At 42.6% G+C, this 23,057-nt stretch overlaps 1 protein-coding gene across 2 annotated transcripts; it reads right to left on the reverse strand.

Annotated features, from left to right (window-relative positions):
- Positions 1–1,058: 1,058 nt before the first annotated feature.
- kita (KIT proto-oncogene, receptor tyrosine kinase a) lies at positions 1,059–20,756 on the reverse strand. Of its 2 annotated transcripts, none has more exons than XM_047587774.1 (21): positions 20,473–20,756; positions 17,608–17,859; positions 15,762–16,046; positions 15,504–15,643; positions 14,797–14,968; positions 13,894–14,080; positions 13,263–13,378; positions 12,910–13,024; positions 11,070–11,254; positions 9,521–9,627; positions 9,220–9,346; positions 8,551–8,655; positions 8,092–8,202; positions 7,788–7,929; positions 7,545–7,639; positions 7,321–7,451; positions 6,826–6,948; positions 5,637–5,748; positions 5,443–5,542; positions 5,042–5,147; positions 1,059–3,687 (listed from the first exon to the last, which is right to left on the reverse strand). In XM_047587774.1, the coding sequence occupies exons 1-21, from the start codon at positions 20,525–20,527 to the stop codon at positions 3,505–3,507; spliced, it is 2,949 nt and encodes a 982-aa protein (XP_047443730.1). In that variant the 5' UTR covers positions 20,528–20,756; the 3' UTR covers positions 1,059–3,504. The 2 variants fall into 2 exon arrangements, with proteins under 2 accessions (XP_047443730.1, XP_047443729.1); XM_047587773.1 differs by having other exon boundaries at positions 14,797–14,989.
- Positions 20,757–23,057: the final 2,301 nt, after the last annotated feature.

Below are 23,057 nucleotides of genomic sequence, written 5' to 3' on the forward strand. Positions count from 1 at the left end.
CCACAGGGTGTTGGGCAATTTGCAGGCACCACATATTGACAGGAGACTCGTTGCACAAAACACAGGGGTTTCATGCACATGTTCCTATTTGTTATTGTCTTATTAAACTGCATGCCAATGATTTTATTCTCTTCAAGCCATACCAAGTTGTAGTTTTGCAAAACAAAAAATTTCTCAAGACATGAAGTGTGCCGATATTCAGTTGTTAAAGTATGCTTGTGTCAGCCTGAAGATATTCACTGACATAGAAGAAAATAACTTTCAGAGAGGTGTGCACCTGTTAGCCCTCGGGGAAACGTGGAGGCTTAATGTCAGTCTAATGATAATAATGCCATTTAGTTGACGTGTGTGTTTAATTCACTGAAACTCTGTGCAGAGCAGCCTCTCCTAAATCATAATGATCAGTTAGGGTCTACAGTCCAGATGAAGACCAGTCTGTGTGCGTCTTTGACTAGTGGCAACGCTGTGGAGAACCCTGCAAAGTCCAGGGGTACTAGATACAGATACTTAGCAATAGGCCGAAATCAAATGTCTGACCGTTGGCTTGGTGTGTCAGAGCTCAAAGGTTTAATATTGTGTGTGAGTTCTACTGAGCACCCATGTGCAGTTTATTACTAGACCAATCACTGTGATACCGCACAGATTCATGTCTGCCTTTCCCTCCTTTTCTTCTAAAACTTCCTTAAGTCTGACTAACAAACTTCTGCGCTTCAATGGTGGGATTTCCTGCTTGTCTCTTATCGCTTAGATCCCGAAACAATGGACTGCCCCCGCAAATTTCTGCACTAGCCTTGCCTGAGGTGCTGTTTAGAGTGCTGCTGTCCCGCTCGTGGCTTTCCCCTTATGGCCAGGTGTCCTTTTCTGGGCCGGAGCCAAAAGATTTGGAGTAAGGCAGGAAGAAAGGTTATAAAAAACTCAGTGTGTTATCCATTACTGAATTGTACATTAGTGTCTGGCAAAACTGAGATGCACTTGCACTTTATAAAATGAGATGCCTTAATATACAGATTTTCATGCATTATTTGTAAAAAAGAAAAGACCAAAACTTGAACTGGGAATTCAATAAACACAATTTTATTTACATTGACACATGTAATAGCAACACATCAAATGTACACAATAACTCTAATGCTTTTAATAAATATGCAGCAAAATGCAGGAAACGTGAGGGGGGCCATAATATGGAAAAATAACCTCTATTCTTGTGAGACAAGTGGGTGGAATTTAGTAGTATATCCTTTTCAGTGATATTGCCTTGAATACTGACGATCACTTACAAGTAGTGGGAGCAGTTCAGTCCTGGCAGTTACCGAGTGAACTGGCGAAACTGTCTGAAAAGATGAATTAGCCAAAAATGAAAACGTTAGCCAAAGTGAACTTCTTCTGTTACCATGGTGACCAAGACAAGCAGCTTCTCCAGTTGAATCTACAGTAGGAAACGTGTGCACACATAAGAAAATACAGCATGATAAAATTCTGCCTCGGAGTACCGTGATAAACATCTTCAAAAGCGTCAACGCAACTTTACAATATACATACATATATATTTACAAAAAGACAGAGCAGTAAGACGGTGGGGTTTTAGTAGACCAAACGACTTGATGAATCTTTAGTAGTGGCACCTCTTGACAGTATGCAATCACACAGACAAGCACATGAAAGCAGACGAGCATGCTCGCGCACACACACACACACACACACACACACACACACACACACACACACACACACACACACACACACACACACAACCAAGCACACATGCTCACACACAACAAACAGGACACTTTCCTGGTCCTCTTTAGAACAACATCCACCAGTGGGAAGAGGGGGTTCGTAAAGGTCTGGACTGATACAGACTACTGGCTGAGAGGTGCTGAAAGTCCCACTTCTGATGGAGGAAACAGCTGGATACAAAGAAGAGAGGGACTGCTGGGAAACCAGCTACTGGCCGGAGAACAATGAGATGACCAACACACTTGAGTCCTGTGCCCAGTGTCAACATCTGAACAGAGAGCCTGGGAGATCCTCTGTTTTCCTCTGGCTTGTCACCTCAGGGAATACTGCAGTCCACTTAATGGCATTTCACATATGTCACCTTGACTTTATCCATGATACATATATTGTACAACAGAGAACTACAGCGCTAATATGGGGTGATAACACACCAACTGCTTGTCAGCCAAAACAGAAAGATTCCCGTTTTCTGGTCCTTCATGGAGGGGTGGAAGGTGAAAAGCATAGAAAACACGTCTCAGGAATGGCAGTACCTGTCTCATGCTTGTAAACAAATATCATACATGGGATATGCAGCAGGAGAGGAACCACATGGACCTGAACAGCTATTTACACCTGTACAATAGATTTCTCTCCATCAGTCCAGCTGTAAAAAAATGACCTGCCTATGTAACAAAGCTAACGAACACTAAGACCTACGGGCTTCACAGATTGTCAAGACTCTGATAGCGCACCTCATCATAGAGCAATGGCTACCGTCATTACCTGCAAATATCTACACATATACAGTCAACAAGCACATAAATGACAAGCTAAAGTACCGTATCTATACCATATCTCTGAAGACAACCGTGTTATCATGCTCTGATCCATGGTATCCATGGTTAGTAAGGTCCAGTAAAGACAGTTAATTTCTCTCTAGGTAGAGACATCCGACAGACAAAAGAGCAGAACTGTATCTCCTAATCAACCTGAAGCACTTACGGACTCTGAGCATGACCGAACATGCTGTCTAATAGCTTATATACCAGTATCTCAACATCTCAATTATAATTGGCCCCCAGAAAGTATCTCCTTCACATGACAAAGATCCAAAAAGTTGTAAATAATACTGATAATAAAAGAGTAAAAAAAAGAAAAAGAAAAAAGACATAAAAGCTGCTTTACGTGGTGTGGGAATGATATGAAGTTCAAGTGCCTCGAGTGCTTTCTTTTTCTCTGACAACTGCAACAGCCAACCCAAAGTAAAACGCTACATGAATTTCCAAAAGAGAAAAACAACAAAAAAGTAACAAAACACAAAATGTAAAAAGAAAATGAACTCCAATAGATAGAAACAGTTATATATGGATTGCCAAAGAAAAAAACAACAACAAAACGACTTTTATGAAATGTGTAGGAAAAATGTAACTGAAAAAAAAAAAGAAAATAACAAAACAGATAACAATGTACTTAATGACAGTTTTAGAGTAATGGTTGATGCCCCCCTATAGTCCCTAGTGCCTTAAAGTTCTTTGCCAAGACCAGGGAGAGCATAAGTCCATGTGTCCTCCCTGTAATTAGTGATAACAAAGATAAAAGCCATTAGCGTCAGTCCTTTGTTGTTCTTTCTCTTCCTAAATGGCAGTTACATTGCGTTATTCCGGCTGCAACACACAACAACAAATGCTCCTGGCACCGGGACGGTGAGCAGGCGTAGTGGTTGGGTGGTTTGTGGCGGAACATTACAGGCACTTTAAGAGGCAGCCAGACAGGTTAGGTGTGTCCTTACACCCACTGGGCTCTGAGGGTTGTCCCCTCCAGGAAGACCTCGTGTTGGACCAGTAAGGGCTGGGTAGGTGTGCTGCTGCTGCCGGCAGAGTTCAAACTGTAAAATGCTGAGCTTTGAGAACTGGGCTCCTCCCTGGCTTTGGGCGTCCCGGCAAGCCTGGAGCTGAAGTTCAGATAAATCTGAACGTAAGGATATAGAGAGAGAGACAGAGCAAACAACATCAGCATTGATACTGTGTACTCTTTCAGTCCTGCATTTTCATGTCAATAAATCTCATCTGCACAATCTGTGTCTTTTGAAGCACTGATGCTTCAATATTTCTGTATGCCATTATCAAGATAAACCGAAAGGAACAGTTAGGGATCTTGAGATTTTATTTATTTATGTTTTGCTGAGATGTGACAATTAGAGGAGTTAGAAGACGTTCAGAGATACCGAGACTAGTAAATAATTAGTAGGTGTAAAAGCATGCAAAATTACAACGGATAGTTTGTAGTAGTTTGTTTTCTGACAAAACATACTCTGGCATTATGATTGTCATCGGTTTTAACTGTTCTTCGTCCACACTGACTGATGAAGAAAAAGTGAGACTGAAACTTTTGTCTGTGCTGTTAGCATCTTGTTAGCAACGATGCTAAAAAGATGGCGCTTAGCAGTCAAAATGCTCCCCAAGTTCGGCATCTTAGCTCAGCCTGTTAGGACGTTAAAACTAGCTAATTATCCATGAATACGTAAATCAAGAATTTTTGGTTGTTGAAGCATATTTTCCAATTGGATATTTATACATATTAAATAATGAGTATTTAAGGTGTCAACTGGTGAGCCTTAGAGGTGCTGCACAGCAGGTTTTTGACTTTGGTCAGAGCCAGAATAGTTGTTTCTCCCTACGGTATCCAGCCATCTCTTGGCTACAGCACAGGAGTGGTGTCAGATTTCTCCCCTGACACTCCAAGAGTCCATTTCTCAAAAGGACCCCTGCTCCTATGAAGCCCATGCCCTGAAGAGTAGTCAAAAGTTGCTGGTGTGTAAGAGGACAGGCATGAGAAAAGTTTTAGGCCCTCGTTTGTAGTCTGAGTAAATCAGACAAGCTCGGAGCACAAACACATCTGCTCATGCTGTGAGAGGCCACCGACCTTTAACTGAATTATGCATGTCTTTAGAAAGAAGCAATTTCAGGAGCCTCACAATCACTGACGGGGAAAGAAGGAGCTGGAGAACACTGATAAATCCTCAGCCCTTGACTGCGCTCCACAGGCTAAGGTTTCAAACTTACTTTGCCTACATCAGCATGGACAAAGACCAATTACAGCCAATCTAAACCAGACTCTCTGCTCTGATTATGTTTTGTCAGAAAACATTAAATTCTGCCTCTTTTTTCTGAGGGCTCACCACATTTGTCAAAGCAATCCTATGAACATGTCACTTCACTTTTACCACTAAGATTGTCCTTTCTTGTAACTCTACTAAACAGCCTGTGAAATATTTCTACTGCACACATTTGTAGGAGTATAATTTTGTGGCGGTGCAACCTACATGCTTAGTGGCATCTGACAGCTGCTGCTCAATTCTTTCCACAACCTTCCTGAAGGGGGGTCTGTTGAAGGGGTCAGCATCCCAGCAGGACCTCATGATCTGATACCTGCGCAGCAGCAGCATAACAAAACACCAACCGTTAATAACATCCTGTTTTCTTCTTGTGTGCACATTGTTTTCTGTTCTACCGAAGAGTTTTTTAGTTATTCTTGTGAATAGCCAAATGCAACAGGATGAAAGCGGGCTGCTTTTCAAATCCCCCACATTGCGTTCTTCTGTAGTCTCGCCACCTCTATCTATCCAACCGCTATCTTTTCCTGTTGATGAACCTTTTCCACATTCTGGCATTTCACTATGACATCTTTTACACAAAATTGTATTTCCGTTCAACAAAAACTCACATTTCGCCAGGTGCAAAGTCTGGAGCATCCATTCTGTATCCTTCTTTTATCAGTTTGTAGAACTTGGCATCCACAGGCATACCAGGATAAGGACTGTTTCCTGCATTCAGCATTGATATTGTGTTACGCTATGCACTTCTGAAAACACGCAGATAGCCAGACAAATACACATAGAGTGGTTAGAAGAGACTTACCCAAGGAGAAGATTTCCCAAAGCAAGATGCCATAGGACCACACGTCACTCTCAAATGTATATACGCACTCAAAAATGCTTTCAGGAGACATCCATTTTACTGGCAGACGAGCCTAGAAGCAATACAATCAGTGAATAGACGGGAAAGTTGCTATAAATCATAATTTGGTGGCTAAAAAGAATTCTGTGACTGTGGACGGTAAAATGTTAAGTTATTTGCCTGAGGCCCCTAAAAAGAAAGTGCTCAGCACATCTGTGACGCCCAGAGATTTGCAGAAAAAATTCCAAAGATACACCTCGGACGCATCTGACAGCTCGCATAAGCACAGCGCACAGAACTTGAGTCTAATCTTTGATATAAAGTATTATAGACGTGACGATCCAGTATGTTAAGTACATGAAATGAAAATCGGATTGAAAAAGTTATTTACAAAATACAAATGGCCTCACAAACTACAACACAATTGCCAACAATGACAATTCGAGAAGGCCTGATAACATGAAATTGTGTCTGTCTTCATATTATTTATTCAGTATTTATTAACATGTATCCTACTAGAAACTAAAAAAAAGGGCAAAAAAAGCAACTGGACTTTACGTTAGTAGGAAAATGCGTTTTCTTGATTGATCTTAACTATCTACACTGTTATGACAAGTTCTGTGTCACTACAGCCATATTACACATGACTTCTTTGACTCTTCATGTTACAAAGATCAAAGTATTTTTTCAGTTGCATCAGTGAAGCAGTTTAGCAGGTCTATCATTTGGAAGAACAAGTTAACTCCACTTTAAGACCATGTTTTGTTCTGCCGCCTATTTTGATTGGTGTGAATCTTCACTTGGAAACCTGCATAACTTGTTCTTAATGGAACTGGGCTCTGTCAGACGTATTGTTAGCCAGATAACTCCTGGGAGTGGTGAAGAAATTAAAACTGAATTTTCAGTTTGGTGTTGTATTAAACATCATTGGGACTGAATGGTTTGCTTTGATGAATCAACCAGATAATACTGTTTATTCTGCAGATTTTATTAACACATGTGCATCAAAAATCTGCTCTCTAGTGAACTGGAACTGTTCCTGCTCATATGTTCCCTCTGAGGATGAGGCCGTGGACTGAGCAGTACCCCTCCAGTAAACTCATTTACCTCTTTAATTTAATTCAATTTACACAATTTAATTCAGACTTACATTGCCTTTGACTACGTAGTTAGAGTCTGTGGTGATGTCCCGGGCCAGTCCAAAATCGCAGATTTTTGCCACTCTTCCTTGTGTCAGTAGGATATTTCTTGCAGCCAAGTCCCTGTGAATACACTGAAAAACAAAAACACACCATTAGTTATAAAGTCTGTTCGTACATTTTATCCTGCATCCAAACAATTAAGAATATAACATTAGGCAAGAACAAGGGGTCTCTTCTCTTGCACTTTAACACATTTCCATGCTTGAGTCTGTGACATACAACCTCTGACACTGACACATGAGCCACCTGGCCCCAGTGTCCTACCAGTAACTAATAAATTTTTCAGCAACATGCTCCAACATGCGTTTTAGATCCGTTTACTAGCTCTGGAAACATGATACATGTTAAAGAACTCAGATCATCAGAATGAAAAAAAAAAAATAACATACAAATCAGTTATGAAAGTTGTTAATGTAATGCCAGCGCACACAGGAGGAACTCACATTTTTGGAGGCTAAGAACTCCATGCCTTTGGCCACCTGGTATGAGAAGCTGAGAAGGTCTTCGGTGTCTAGAGACAGGCCGTCCTCTTCGAACATCTCGCACTCCGCATCTGTTTCAACATAGGAGCTTCCTGAGAACACAGATGGGGTGAGGGTTATTTTCCGATGCCTTATTTCTTACGGGTGTTTCGAGAGAGAACAAATTTGATGAATGGCTGGCTTGCCTTTGCGTAGCGAGCGTCTCTTCTCGGAGGATGAGCTGAGCGGCGGTTTGCCAGCAGCAGAAGGCCTCATGGTCATGTAGCCATTCAAGCTGTCACTGTGAAGAGGAAAGGAGCAGTCTGGTCTCAGCTGAGCACAGCCACACATACTCTCCGCCTACGCACGTTCTGGATAGTAAATACTAGTACTCTCCTGTCCCCTCCGCACACAATAAACCACTCTTCATACACAAAAAAGAACCTGACCCATCTGTGACTTTCTGTTGCATGACGTTGCGGTAGTAGTAGTACTCCTCAAGCTTAAAGTGGATGAAGGATTCTCGCTTTCTGCGGAGAAAGTTGAGAAGGTCTCCAAAGCAGCAGTACTCGGTGATCACCAGTGTGGGGCCTGCAGACAGTACAACATGAGAATGATTCTTCCAAGTACACAACGCAAAACTTTAGCAAAGTCTTCAGAGCCAGAATCACAACTTTCGGTGAACAGTCACTGAAGTTTCCGCTCTCATTCCACAGTCTCAAGTGATAATGCAGCACAGCGCGGCGGACGTACCTCCAACAGTGCAGGCTCCCAACAGGTTGACAATGTTCATGTGATTTCCCAAGTAGCTGAGGACTTTCAGCTCTGACATCAGCGCCTCTTTCTCTGTGGCATGGGCGCTTGCTGTGGTGGAGAAAATATAGAGCACGTTGAGTCAGGAGTGAACTGAGCTCAAGTTGAGCTATGGTTACATATTGTGATATGGTATTAGCAGAATTAAAACACGGGTTGCTGCTGGTAGCTTATTAAAACAAAAGACGTTTGTTGAATAGGTCGTTTGACAGCACTGTGTACACCATCAGATATGAATATGCACATAAAGGCTCCTTGTCTCTGAGCACCGGCAGGGGAATTATTTATTCATTAAAACGTCTTTTAAGCACAGTGCCACATTGCACATTTGGTACAAAGTCAAAACAGCTACGCCGCACATTCATCCCACTTATTTGCATGTGCGGCGACAGTGCTTACATTTGAGCATTTTCACAGCCACCGTCATGACTGAATCTGCTTTGGAGAGTCCATATGCAGTGGCTTCCACCACTTTTCCAAATGCCCCAGATCCCAGCGTCTTCCCTGAAGACAAAAAGATAGAAGCAAAACTGTTAATGCCCATCCTGTTTCCCCTCCCACAAACTGGCCCCATGCCACTGTTCCCAGGACAACACCAGTTTTAGCCCCCAGGCTGTGTATGTAGGCAACAGGACACGCAGAATCCTGTTTAAGGAGGTTTGCTAAAAACAACACCCAGAATATGTCAACAATATTATGTTTGCAGAGAGGGAGTGGGGTTACATCATTAATGAGCCGCAGAACAGGTTCATCAGTAATGACCACAGACATGGTGAAGACTTAATGCTGTGTCCATATACACAGAAAACAGAGTGCCCGTAAGTGAGCGTGAAGTAGCCTGAGGGTGGCAGTGATGATGTCATACTGACTGCACTGTTAGGCTTTATTACGGGGACTGTTACTGGGACACGCCCCTTTTATCTCCACACCACACTGTTCCTACGGTGACTTACACCTAAGACATGGCAATCAAGTCGTGCATTTTAGTGCCGCAGTGAGCACAATGATGTGTGCCTTGACAGGGCACACGCCGTATATGACTTTGATAAGGAAGGGCAGGCTGCTTACCGAAACGCAAGTTGTTTCGCGGAAACTCCCACTGGTGATCGTACGGCAACTGGGTGGGGTCAATGTACACATAGTTGTTGCCATGAATTCCCTCAATAACCTTCCACTGAATCTGGTATTTGGGCTTCTGACAGGGAAACAAAAAGCAAAAAGACGCCAAAAGGTAAATGCAATACAAGTTACAGATGAAAGTTGCAAATAAACTCATCGGATTTCAACAGGCTCTTCTCTTCCTCTTGACTTGTGTGAAAATGTGATCAAAGAGGGAGTGCTGTGTCGGACAAGTGCGGCGCTGTCTTACCTGCATGTACTTGTAGAACAGCATGATAAGGACAAGGCAGAGGATGCATGCCGCTGACACAGAGCCAATAAGGAGAGGGGAGAACAGTTCATGGGCGACTCTTCTCTCTGCATGGGCACAGAAGTGGTAATGTTTGACAGTGGTGGCAGTGGTGACAGAGCCAATCAGGGACTCGTGTTTACACTCTAAACGACATTGCAAAGGGGCATTAAAATAAGCCAGGGAAGGCTAAGTCACAGTGAAACCCACTTTGATCAAATAACAGCAATCTAATCCAATTATGCATGTAGATATACTGTAGGAGTCTGTGCTTTTATTCTCTGTTTGCAAATGTTGCACTTCATTTTGATAAACATTTAAATCCCCTTTGTTATGCAATACTTTTTTTTATTGTGAGCTGTTGCTTTTACAGCTGTGCGGCAGAGTAATTATATGTAATCAGCGTTCTGTTCCTTTGTGTCTGGCTGGTTGTGATGCCTTATTGTTTTGCTCCTCTGTACAGTGGGGTGTAATAAGCTCTTTAGAGATAAGAAGCTTTCTCTCCACTTCAAATCTGAGAATGCAGAGTCTGCAGGAACTAATCCCCTGTAAACCTGTCAGTGGTTTCTAAAGCTCCATGTATTCTCTGCAGCTCACTGACACCTCCAAGCCTCCCACAGCCCCAGAATTCCCTGCACCGCCAGGACTCCTACTGTGCACTACACTCTCAGCGCCTCCGCCTGGTCTGCTGTTACTCTGTGAAGCACAAAAAAAAAAAAAAAAAAAAAAAAAAAAAATCTGGGCACACGCTCCCGAAGGCCTGTCCTGTCTGGCTGCAAGCGCTCTACTACCTCATCATAATGCTCGCCCACATGCCCGCTGTAGCCACTATTAGCCCCCCCATGCCCTGCATGAACCCAGGTCTCCGGACGCAGGCAGGGGACAGGACAACTCTGCGGTACTTTCAGTTCTTGCCCTCACGCAACTTCACAGACATCGTATGGCAGATGGGGAAGCCGTTATGAGAGAGAGGATTTGGAGTCATAAAGTAAACAATGGAGTGGAGCTAATTCCTATCTGTTAATGATAACATCTTATTGCAGCCAGTCGTGACTGAGATATCTCAGTATATTGTTTACCTAACAGATCATAGACTAACATCTAACAGTAAAACCGCATTAAGGTTAATCCATGTCAAACTCATGCTTTTAGTAAATATTTTGAACTGAAGAATTATCCTGTTTGAGGTCTACTAAGGGGCAGAGCTGCTAAGATAACAATCAGCAGAGCATTGACATACTGGGAGAATTTCCACTGGGGTTACTCTGTTGAGTTTTAATCAGAATCAAATTAGGCGGTCAAAGATTTTTTCCATGTATGTGGCCTCTTGGGTCATTGCCTAAACCTAATCTGATGGAAAGGGCATGTGGAGGGTTACATCAGTTCGGCAACAAAACATGCGACTCGCGGGCGTCAACACCTCCTTTAATTCCACGTGGACTCTTCTCAGACCACTGGGGCGTGCGCGGTTTCTGCGTGAATGTACACCATGTACGCGAGACCAACTCACCGCTAATAGAGAAGAGGGTGTACGCCTGCTCTCCTTCCACAGTAGCCACACATTCAAGAGTACTGAAACGTCCCCTGCTGACGTTCACCCGACTCTCCACCTCCGTCTTCCCGAACATTGGGCTGAACAATGTGATGGTGATGACGTCGCGCTCCTCCTGGGTGCCGTTCACCTGCTGGGAGCACCTGAAGGCAGAAGATTATACGGCGTTGACAAAGGATCACTGGGCAGTTCGACAACTGCCTCCTGTCTCTACGAACGCGCACATACTTTCACTGAGCCATGAAAATGTTTAGGTGAATGACATACTTTAAACAATGTGCAGAACCACACAAGCACGTCCTCATATTTCAGCGTATTGTCAGCTGCTGGCTTTGCCAGAAGTCATACTAATAGCGGGGAATTCCATCTGTGCTCACGAAACAAAGGCCAAATGAGGAAAAATTTGCCCAAACAACCACTGAGAACTGATCATGGGTCTCACTCAGGTCATGTCACTTCCTGTTTCTGTTCATGCACTCACACACCTGTTAGGAGTATACATGTAATGAGCATTAAGTGGATTTGAGTATATTAAAAAATTACTGGATAAAGTTTGGATTATCACTTATGATTCACTGGCTGTGCTGGTTGGGATTGGTGTTGCCACAGCAACCAGGTGCTCCTCCTTCAGCACACCTTACGTTTGACACGGGGTGAGTCAAGTCCAGTTGTTTCCAGGCAGACATGCAGGCCCCCTACCAATCACAAGTCAATTCTTCCAATCCCCTGTCACATGGGGGTCATCTTACCACTATCAACCAATCACAAGTCAGCCCCAACAAATCCCGCAATCCTACATTCCACCGCCATCATCATTCCTGACTCAATCCTATGTGTCTTTAGTGTGACCTTTAGGACCCTCAGGATGCCCTCTGATGAATTCTGAATGTAAAACTTAACTGTAAGTAGACAATAAATTGGTTGTGCAGTGTGCAAAATGTAGAGCTGAATGGGCAACAAAGCACCAAAAAACTTGACGCATTAATCCGGTTAATATACAGAGCATTACTGCAAAGACAAGCCATGACATTTGTTTGCAGAAATAAATCTAATTTGATTGCCTTGGAGGATTTAGTTTATTAGATAACACAACCGCGCTGCTTTTGATTTTTGCTTGGCAGATGACTCATCTGGCTCATGTCGGCTTGTAAACAATATAATTACTTTAGGCTGTAGTTCTAAAGATCAGTGAAGTTATTCCACAAGACGGCATATTATTTTCAACTGTGGCAGAAACTAAGAAAACGTTTCACATATTTATCGTATTGATAACTAGGACCAAAGGCTGTCTCTGGAGGGACCTTATCCACTGCATCTCTCACTTTTTTAAGTACAGTAATTCAAGTCATTCAGATTCAAATAAGTCTTATCAAATTAAATCAAGTTAAAAAATACTTAACGGTACTTTCAGGATGGGGTTTGCCCTGGCAGCTGTCGTTACTGAACTCTGATTAGGGGCCGTGTTTGCTGTGTTCTCGAGAAGAACGCGGCATGTGGTGTTCACAGCCTCGTGAGTGGACACTTTTGGGAAGGTCGGAGTTCATGCGTTATGACGTGCCTTCATTAAATTATTGTTAGCCTCGATTGCTTCAAGAGGTGTAAACAAGATTCTAATCACAAGCTCACAGTCCATTTGACGGCAGAAATTATATCAAAGTCCTAAATTTAGCCAAGTCCAACAATAATCTGTGAAAAACGCAAACAAAAACAGAAATGTCTAGACTACAACTTTGGCAAGAAATGTTGTGATCATGTGGGCAACAATAGCAGATAGTTTGTGGGTGATTTAAATTCTTACCTGACGTACGGCTGCTCACAGTAGTACCAGCTGATCTGGGGGGCAGGGAATCCCTCAGCCACACATCGTACCTGTCCATCCACTGGTCCCTCTTGAGATACAATCTCAGGTTTGCCTGACAAATAAAAGTTATAGTTGGGTAAGAAATGGATAATAAGAAACAGAAAGTTAACACTAACGTTTGATCCCGTTGCAATAAAAGGGGTGGTGGGGGTGAGATGCAGATCTCATTTCATACAAAGAAAAGGTCAGTACCCCCACCTACTGAAGGTTAATGCAATGCGGTGTAATGAAATTCATTATATTGCTTAAGGCAACAGAAAACCTTTCATCGAATGCATGGCCCAACTTACTGATCACAAAGATGGTGAATGTCTGGTTTACTGATGCGTCACCGTTGGAGGCTCTGAAGGTGTAAACGCCACCTTCTGTCATTTTCAGCCGCACCAGCCTCAGCTCACTGATGTAGCTGGACATGAAATAATAACGTTTTAAGCATTACTGCATTCATTGATTGGAAGTACAAATGTAAATGAAGACAGTACTCTAATCAAGCCTAAACAGAAAAGATGTGACTCTCGTTAGTCAAACACAGCACGGCAATCAGAAAAATGTTCAGATATTTGCATTTTAGATTATAACCACCAGTCTATTTTTGTCATCTGCTCCTTTATATAAATGTCAGCTGTTGAACTCAAGTTGGTACTGGAGACTGCTGCCAAACAAAATTTTATTGTAACTAAGATAATATAGCAAATATCTCATGTTTGATTTCTTGTGAAAGCCATTTACATTATGGCAGTTCCTGCTTCGCTAGAAACCGAGGGGCGGGGTGCATTGTTTCAGCTGTTCTTGTCAGGGAGCTGTGACCTGCAGTTGAAGCGTGGGCTCAAAATTCCACTGGACGAAAGTAATGAACATTTTCGTCCTAGTGGCAAGACTGTGGCAACGCAAACATTCATTCACATGTGTGTGCTGTCGTACCTGTATTCATTACTGTGCTTGGTGATGACATGATCGCTTGTGTTGCTCAGCTTGTGGTCCATGAAGCTCCAGGAGAGGCTGTGCAACTTCGGATAAGCCTCCATGTTAACCTTCAGAGACATGCTCTCACCTGAGCGGACATGGATGGTTCTGTTGTTCGCGGTCGTCAAGTCAATGAATCCTTTTTCTGAAAAATAAGAAGAGTGGATGTTGTTGCTGACCTGACAGAGGGAAAATTTCGTCTCGATTTATCGGCGTCCCTAATATATGAAAATATAAAATACGAAGACCTCGCAGTTAAAAGAGATAAAGCATAGCAAAACATACCAAATCACTTGACATCAGTACATTGAAAATATAGTTTTGACATTTTGGGAAACATGTTTATTAATTTGCCAGAGTTAGATAAGCTAATCAATATCTCTCTCATGTCTGTGTGTTTGACATGAAACTACCTCCAGCAGTAAATTATCTCATACATAAATCTGAACATTAAAATGATAATGCCTGAATAAACAGGCATTACTCATGGCAGGTATCCAAGATTTCAGTAAGGATCAATTTATTCTGTGGCCATAGGTGGTGCCATTGCTAGGAAAGTTGAAGCTGAGCTAACCCTGGCTTTAACTTTAATGTTAAAGGTTCAGACGTGAGGGTGAAATCAGTTTTCTCCAATAATTGTCAACACAAACGAGAACCCTAAAATGTAAGACATTTCCTTTAATATGACATATTTAATTAAAAAAATAAACATTTTGTGACATTAAATATCAGGAAATTCAACCATATCAATTTACAATTCGCCCCTTAACAAGGAATTTAATCACAGTTCATTTTGCCTTCAACAGTGCTTTTGTTTCTGAGCGCAGCTTTAACTGCAACAGCATCCCATCCTTTACTCACCGTAAACATCTAGCCACACTGACTTCACACTGCTCCCTTTTTCATTCCTGGCTTCACACTTGTAGCTCCCGGAATCTTGAGGCCGTACCGCGGCGATTTGCAGCGTGGTACTGCGCATGTGGGTGAAGTTCTCCGTCAGGATGCGTGAAGCACCGTCAACCTTTGCTGGTTGCTGTGGATACCAGACGGCACCCTGTCAACGCCCAGAGATCTCTAGAGATTAACCCCGTATGCATGACTATCCCGGCCAAGCAAATACTGACACAGTCACACCGGCTGCATATGAACACAGGCACACACACACACACACACACACACACACACACACACTGTTGATCACACACTTACGGGAGGCCGCAAGGTGCACACACACAGCCAAGATCCTGAAGCTTAGACAGCAAGAACTTTGACCCTTTTCACTCTGGCTAATAAGACCAGAGAATGGGGAGACTCGAGAAGAAAACTCTGCTCTGGTAAAAAGAAAATAAATTCTAGGAATGACTGACTCTGAAATGCTGCATTTACTTTGTCTCATGTTTGCTTTTGTGTTTAGTACACTTGGGGCAGCTCATTAAGAACCACAAGGAGCAAACAACAAATGTAGTATTTTTGTATACTCAATGGTATACCCAGTGTACACAAACTGCTCCAATCTAGCTTCCTGGAACAGCAAAACACGAAACAAAGACGAGGCAAAGGGGTCTCACCGAGCCAGGTGGGGTGATCCAGCTCATGTTGATGTCACCATTGACATTAGTGGTGTTGCAGTTGATGGTCAGATGTTCATTGCGGGTGAGAATAATTCTTCTGGACGGCTGCATCTCGATTACAGGAGGAGCAACAGGCACTGAATAGGAATGAATCAAAATGCCGGTGTGTCATATTCTGTTGAAGCGACCAAAAAAAACAAACAAAAAACTAACTTATCTACCCAAACATAATAATGCACATGCAGATTGTTTCACCTGGTTTCACTGTCAGGTCGTAGTTAGACGATCTGACGTGCTTATCCATGAGTGTCCCTGTGCACACGTAGCAACCTCCATAGGTCTTCTGAGTGTTGTGGATGATGATGCCTTTCTGGAGGCTTGCAGAAAACTGAAGACCAGAGGTCAGAGCTTCACCATTGCATGTCTCCAGGTTCAGACTGTGAATATCTGGATCAGTTGCCAGGCAGGGGATGCCACAGTCATCTCCTTCACGAGCGAGAATCTTGGACACCATTGGTCTTCTGAATGGATTGTCTGGATCTACCAAAATATGCAATTGCACAGTGTCAGAGCTACAAGCTAAGATGAAGCTTCATGGCAATATTTTGTTATTTTGACTTTTTGTCAATATAATGGAAGTTAATTATTGTATGTCTGCACACATATTTGGCACTTTCTGTCCAGTTATGTATAAGTGTAATGTAATAATATTAATTAAGAGTTTCATTCAATCAAACCCCAGCAGAAGTGAGTCAATATATTCCTATGGAATGGTTATCATATTTGTCTCCCATACTTCATCTGGATCAAAACTGATTTCACATGGACAGGGTTGTCACAGAATTCAATGAAGGCACTTAATCACGCATACATTTTACTTATTAACGAGGTTTTTGGATAATTTTCAGAAAATCAGTTAATCAATGTGAATTTCCACCCACTAACATTATGCAAATAATAATAAGCAGTTCTCGGTTGTAAATTCTGCCATTCAACCACCGCAGAAGAAGAGGGTGCAAGGGGAAGGTGTAATTAGCAGGGAAGACAATGTTGAAAACAACTTGATGGTGATATGACATTTCTATGTGGGTCATACCCTAATTTGAGGAACTCCACAACACAACACTGATGTTTTCATCTTCCGCAACCATCAGCCCCATTAGTGGAACAGATTTGTCATGTTCCTCGTGGTAAAACCTTTTTTTTTCTTTTTTTTTACACTAATCTTGAGTATTTCCTCATTTTTTAAATTAATTTTTATTTTTTTTTTGCAAAAATGGACATAAAACAGCCAGGTGGAAATGCACTAATGCTAACATAAACATTCAAGTGCTTAATTGACAAGCAGGAGGCTCAGTGAGTGCTTGCTATCCTGTGAATTCTGGGACCTGCAATATTAAACCACATTTGATGTTACTGTGGTAACCATGCCCAATCAACCAAGACACAGGGAGATTGCAAATCTAGTTATACCAGTAAAATTTTTTTGTTTTGAAATTTGCGGAGTTCCCAAGAACACAGGCTGATCTGCCAGCATGGAGATTTGGATGTTGGCTCTGTTATCCAGGACTATGTGGGCTATCTCAACAGAGGGACCAACTGTAATGGCTTGAAATTCAACCGGAATGATTAAATTTTACTTCAGAGTATGTCTTTAAGGACAATCGTCAAATCAAGCAGTTTTCAATACCGCTACATGTTGGGCTCTGACCTAAAAAGTAGTTACTTCTTGTTGGCTCAAAGGTAGATGAAGGGATTGTGGAGTGAATGATCAGCACATGATATAAGCCTGCAGGAATGGCACTGGGCCAAGGGGATGTGGGGTCACATAGAGGAGGAAATACAGTAAAAGTCTGTCATGCTCTCAGTAAATAGCTCCCGTATCTACTGTACCTGTCCGGGCCAAAGTTACAAACACCTTTCTTCTGCAAACACACCCACACACTCTGCTCCCTGTCAACGAAGTGAAAAATGGCAAAAGACTGTGTTTGTTGTTCCCTGCAGTCTGGTTACGCTTTCTCTAAATTTCACTTCTTTTTCTCTCGAACACAAATGGCACACAGCCTCGTCCACATTTCATCACCGAAATATGTCCGGCTACCTTTCACAAAGACGTAGATTGAGGCTTGGTCCCCTGAGCCCTCCTCCTGGCAGATGTAGCGGCCCAGGTGAAATGGCAGAGCCTTGGGGTAGTGCACGGTCCACATCCCATGTATCTCTTTTGCTGCCGCCACCTTTCGCCATTCCCGCATCCACTGCACCTTATTCTCACCTAGGCAGCGGAGGCTGAAAGGTTCGTTCAGCCGGACGACGAGCTGAGGCTCAGCGGGGAGGATAGTGATCTTGGTGTTGCCTTTAATGAGATAGAGAAGCAATTTACCTGCTTATTAAACACATGAATATTCCAGTAATTTGAGTGGTGATGCTTATATTTTTGTTTCTTTTAACTCACAAAGCACGAAAGACCATTAAACGTCCGTTAGATTTAACAAAGTTCTTGTTTTAAAGAAAAAAAAATTGCTGGTAAAACTTATTGGTGAGTTACAGGAGTGAAAGAGTGAGGTCAAGATGTGTCAACACCTGCAGCCGCACAAGATCCCTGTGCATTACAACAGCTTAGACATAGAAATCCCTGATGCAAAGGTAAACAACAAGATCAACCTCAGCAAACTTGAAAATACAGGATTTGTGCGTGCCATTACTCCCAGTTTGATAAACAGATTAACACTTGGCAACAACTTTATGTGTAAAAGTTCTTCTGCGGACGCAGTATTTCTTTGAAGGCAAAGCAAAGTGTTCTTGTGACTCAGTCATGTGATATTTCACAAGTAAAATGCAAACCATAAGAAAAGCTCTTGTACACCTTAGATGTATCTCACAGAAACCGCAGAGGGATGCCAGCACCCAGGCTAGGAAGCACTTTAATTCGTGCCTGTGAAATAACTACTATTATGTGCAATCAAATGCAATGACAGCTTTGAAAAGGGCAAAGACTGGGCCAGGACACTTTAACCTCTACTTACAGCAAGGAAACGTGCTGTTCATATACATAAATTAGATACAAACAAGCATGAAATTCCTTCTCTATTGCACCATTCTTGGTATGAATTAAAACAAATACATGTAGCATGAGCCGCTTCCTCATGGGGGGACCTTAAAGATCTAATCTGCTGCAGCAACTGAAAACAGGTGGGGGAAGTCAGGGCTAGTGTTCCCTTTTGTTCCTGAAAACCACGTTTTCTCAATTGAGGCCACTTGTGACAAACAATACAAGACTGCGGCTGCACTGGGAGTGTGAAACTACCTCTGTCCTTTGATATGGCACATGAATAAATAAACCGATAAAGTCAGCCTGCCGGTTAGAAGACGGATCTCCCAGGAATGGTGACACCGCTGGGTGTGGTGGCCTGGCAGGGTTGCCTTAAATGTTTAAATTCGTCAAATCACAGAACAGCAAACAACAATGTATCATTATTGAAGGGCCACTCACCCAAGTGACTGTTAATAATAACAATCCACCTGTTTGCAGAGTCCGTGTGTCTACGTGTAAATGTTTGGTTAACAACTGCAGACGTGAGCGCAACACTTTGGTTATCGATGTGCTAAAAAATGATGTGATAAAAAAAAAAAAATGGACCGCCAAGTATGCGTATAACGTTTCAAGTAATTCGTGTTTATTAGGTCGGCACCATGCGCAAACGGGCTTAAGGCAAACTTCATGGCGTGCAGTGTTGCATCACAGGACAGGTAAGCCTGTGCGCACTGCCTTGAAATGTAATTCAAATTCCCTGATGATATCAATAGCTTATGGCGTGAACTTCAACGGCTTTACATGGGTGTATCGTGCAGGACGGTCGCTGGCAGTAAGATGGAAACGGGGTCAGAAAAAGCGAAGTCCACCTGGTGTCACCCCGAGCCGCGTGAGGTTCCGCGTGCTGGCGGCCCGAGGGCGCAAACGAGCGCAAAGTTAAACGGCAACACTCGCGCTTGTTTATTTGTTTGTCTTTTATAACAGCTTTCGACAAAGGACCTTATCTCCAGGGAAATTCCCACTGTGATTTCAGATCAGAATAAAAAGGAAGTTGACCCTTGCATATAAATGAACATCCTTAAGTTTGAAACTTCAGATAAATTCGAATATCTGCGATAAAGGGCAATAACATAAAAAAATGCAAAAGATGCGTTCGTGGACCTTGACCATTGCAGTATAGCACTGAAGATGATGCCAGCACAAAATAATAATATAATAAACAATATATTTTTAAAGGCATCCCCAGAGCAGAGCCCAGCCAGCCAAACCCGGAATGACAGGAGAGAAACGTTGCCCAGGGTTAAAGTCACACATGCGACAATATTTATTCAAGAGGTGAAAAATTACAGGGGCATGCCAAACAGTCCTGGACGGAGTAACTGCTCGTTTGCATACTTCCCAAGAATCAGGAGTTGCCAACTGTATTTCCATAATGACGGTTATGTGCGGCTCGTGAAAGAGGAAAACCGCTTGAACCTGTCGAGCATAACAACAAGAAATGTTTTTGTGTGTGTGGGGAAAAAACAAACAAATTCGAAATCCTACATCACCTCCACTGTTTGATTACTTTTCGTTAATGGCGCTTTGTATTTTGAGCAGAACCTAAATTATTAAAGTGGCTCTGGCAAGCAGGTCGTCAGCCAGAGTATCCACTTTCCTCATTAGGGTTCTGTGACTTCAGGTTGTCTTAATAAGCAGCGTTCAGATCTGACGGCTCCAGTTCCCAGAGCAAAGGAAAAGTATGGAAAATGCACAGTTGAGAAATTCACTCCTCTATACGTTTATTATTATTCTCATATCGGGTCAAACATATCTACTGGGGGTGAATAGTCATCAAGTCATTTAAATACAGTCGACCGCTTCGTTGTTCCAAAGTGACCAGAAACAAGTTCCCTGCGTAAAAGCGGCGCAAGATGTGCAAAAACCTAGTCTTACCTGGATGGAAGGCTAGCTGTAAAAAGACAGACAGCAGTATCCAGTGGTATTCCATAGTTATTATTCCATGGGTCTAGATGTGAAGGTGAGCCAGTGCCTTTGTGGTTAAGTTAGCTCTACTCTACTCGCCGAGCGCGTCGGAGTTGTGGGAAGTTGACTGTGGGCTCTGGTGGAGGCGCACTTACAAGTCTTTAAAGGCACAGATGCTCAGTTCAGTCCGGAACAGCAGCGGTCGTCGCCTATCTGCAAACATGCTGTTCTCCAGCAGCACGCCAGAGGGGACGGTGCGGGAGGACCAGGTATCTGACTGGCTGCGCCGTCAACAACATGTTTATAGGAGCCAGTGGCGGAGCCTATTACTCACCGTAACTGACAGAGGGAGGTGTTTGTGTGACTTGCTGTCTGCTTCCCCAGAAGAAAACAACTCAGAGAAAGATGAAGATAGATAGAAGTAGTGAGATCCAGTTTAGATAACTTTGTGTTATTCTCTGGACAAATAGTGCTTGATTATCTCTCTGTAACGATTAAAGCACAGATATAAAGGGACTAAAATGGTTTAAATTGACATTTATTCACCCCCCCCCCCCCCCCCCCCCCCCCCCCCACACACACACACACACCAACAAAAAACAAAAAGCATCAGATTAAAGAACAGTCCAAAAGCAGCCCACATAGCATTCTGTCTTTTCAGCTCCTTCTCAGACCACACAAGACATTTTTTTGAACACTGGCACACAAACACGTTCCCAGAAGAGCATGATTTTCCATTGGCTGTCAAACAGGCACACATGCACGGTGACTGTTCTCTGATAGTGAGCATTAAAAATCAAGTCCCAATGAAATTTGGATTGAAAGCAGCTGTTCGGTGAATCCACCATTTCATCCACGTCAAGTTTACCCCGACAGCCCATCCATTCTCCATAACAAGGGCTTGTCTCATGTTACGTTGGCACCAAACGCGTAAATGTTGGATTAAGAACATTTTGTGCGCTTATAGGAGTTACGTCTCAGTGCAGGAGACATTAAATGTCGTACACAGTGTGCAGAGCTCTTGAACTGAGTTTTATCAGGCCAATCTCCCGAAGCAGTGTATGAACACCTGGCTGGAGTGTGGAGACCAGAAGATTTTATTTCTATAAATCAAAAAGAGAAAAAAGAAATAATGCAAACAGCAGAGCGGATTTTTGCAGACCTCTGTTTATCCACACCTTCTCATTTTAAGAGAAATGAAGCCCGTGCACCGCCAAAATACTCATGCCACTACAAGGCCAGGGTGGGTGTGAAAATATTGTGCACCGCACTCTACATTTTCCTCAAAGCACCGCAGTATCTTTCAATGCTGCGTCCCAGCCAATAGGTTGTGTGTTTTTTTTTTTTTTTTTTTTTACTCTGCTCTGGTGTCTCTGTCAAATAAAGTCTCAGTCATAACTCATGGTGACATGTTCAGGGTTAAGCAGCAAGCCTCCTCCTGTCTGGAGCCAATGAAGGTTTTGAGCTTTCTCCAGTGAACTGTCATGTACGATATGTGTAGAATTGGTGGAGTGCCACTTTAAAGATTCAGAAAGGTCACAAAAGACAAACACACTTATACACTCTAAATTAACTGGGGGAAAAATATATATTTTTTTTTTTGGCAACAGAGAAGAACAGATGCTCAAAAGACACTTGAGACGGGCCCAAAAAACAGCTCTGTCCCCATCGACCTTCATGTTAAAATGCCCAGAAATAAACGCATTAGTGACACAGTAAAGAAATAAACAGCTGTGGTTTCTATAGCTTATATGAACATTAATGGCAACTTTTCAAGTCTTTTGTTAAGCGTAACTAAGGGAGCGGCCATGTGTCTGCAAATGTATGGGCTTCCTGTCTCAGTCATCGAGGTCATGGTATATCCAAAACGCTACAGAAAGGCAATTTGTAGAGTTTCTTGATGACATCTCACCACTCATTTAAGTAGTTTAAAGATTGCCTAAGGGAATTGACTCCTTTGTGAAAACGAATGGGTGCCCTCACAAGTTGCTGGCAGTCTGCTCCAGTCACGCTCCAGCTCTTCTCCCGGGCCATAGTAGGGATGAGCCATAAGTCGGGCACAGCCTAGATCATGAAAACTACTGCTCTGCTCTTAAGGTCGTAATCCTATGAGTGACATCACACAGGGTTTATCCTAAATAGTCCAGGATTTTTACATAAAGTCCCAGCTCCCTTCTCTTCTTGTAAAATGTAATATTCACTATTGAGCATCTTCATATTTTTATTTTAGCGAAGATTTGAAACAAATAAATTAAACTTCCAACAAACTGCTTTTGTTAAATGACACCACTTTTGATGGATCCAGTCAAAATTGAAGGTAACTGAACGAGGACATTGCTTTAAAGCGAAACATCAAACTGCCATCCATGGCTTTAAAAAACACTGAAAGAAAAGCTTTACGTTCAGTCTGATTTGAATGTACACTGTCATTTGTACATCAGTTTTTACCTCTTATTTGTACATTTATTTTCTGTATGTTGCATAATTTTGGACCTTGTTTAAGAAAGCTACGGTCATAAATGCTATTATAAACTCCTCTCAGTGGCTATCGTGAC

The sequence above is a fragment of the Mugil cephalus genome, chromosome 6, assembly GCF_022458985.1.
Source record: "Mugil cephalus isolate CIBA_MC_2020 chromosome 6, CIBA_Mcephalus_1.1, whole genome shotgun sequence".
NCBI lineage: Eukaryota > Metazoa > Chordata > Actinopteri > Mugiliformes > Mugilidae > Mugil > Mugil cephalus.

Bases quoted from the DNA above. Each gene is read 5' to 3' on its own strand.
- kita (XM_047587773.1), bottom strand. From the start codon at position 20,527: ATGGAATACCACTGGATACTGCTGTCTGTCTTTTTACAGCTAGCCTTC. The intron at 14,990-15,503 runs GTGAGACCCCTT...GGGCGTTGACAG, and splicing joins GGATCACCCCACCTGGCTCG to GGTGCCGTCTGGTATCCACA. The intron at 8,203-8,550 runs GTAAGCACTGTC...TCTCCACCACAG, and splicing joins GGCTGTGAAAATGCTCAAAT to CAAGCGCCCATGCCACAGAG.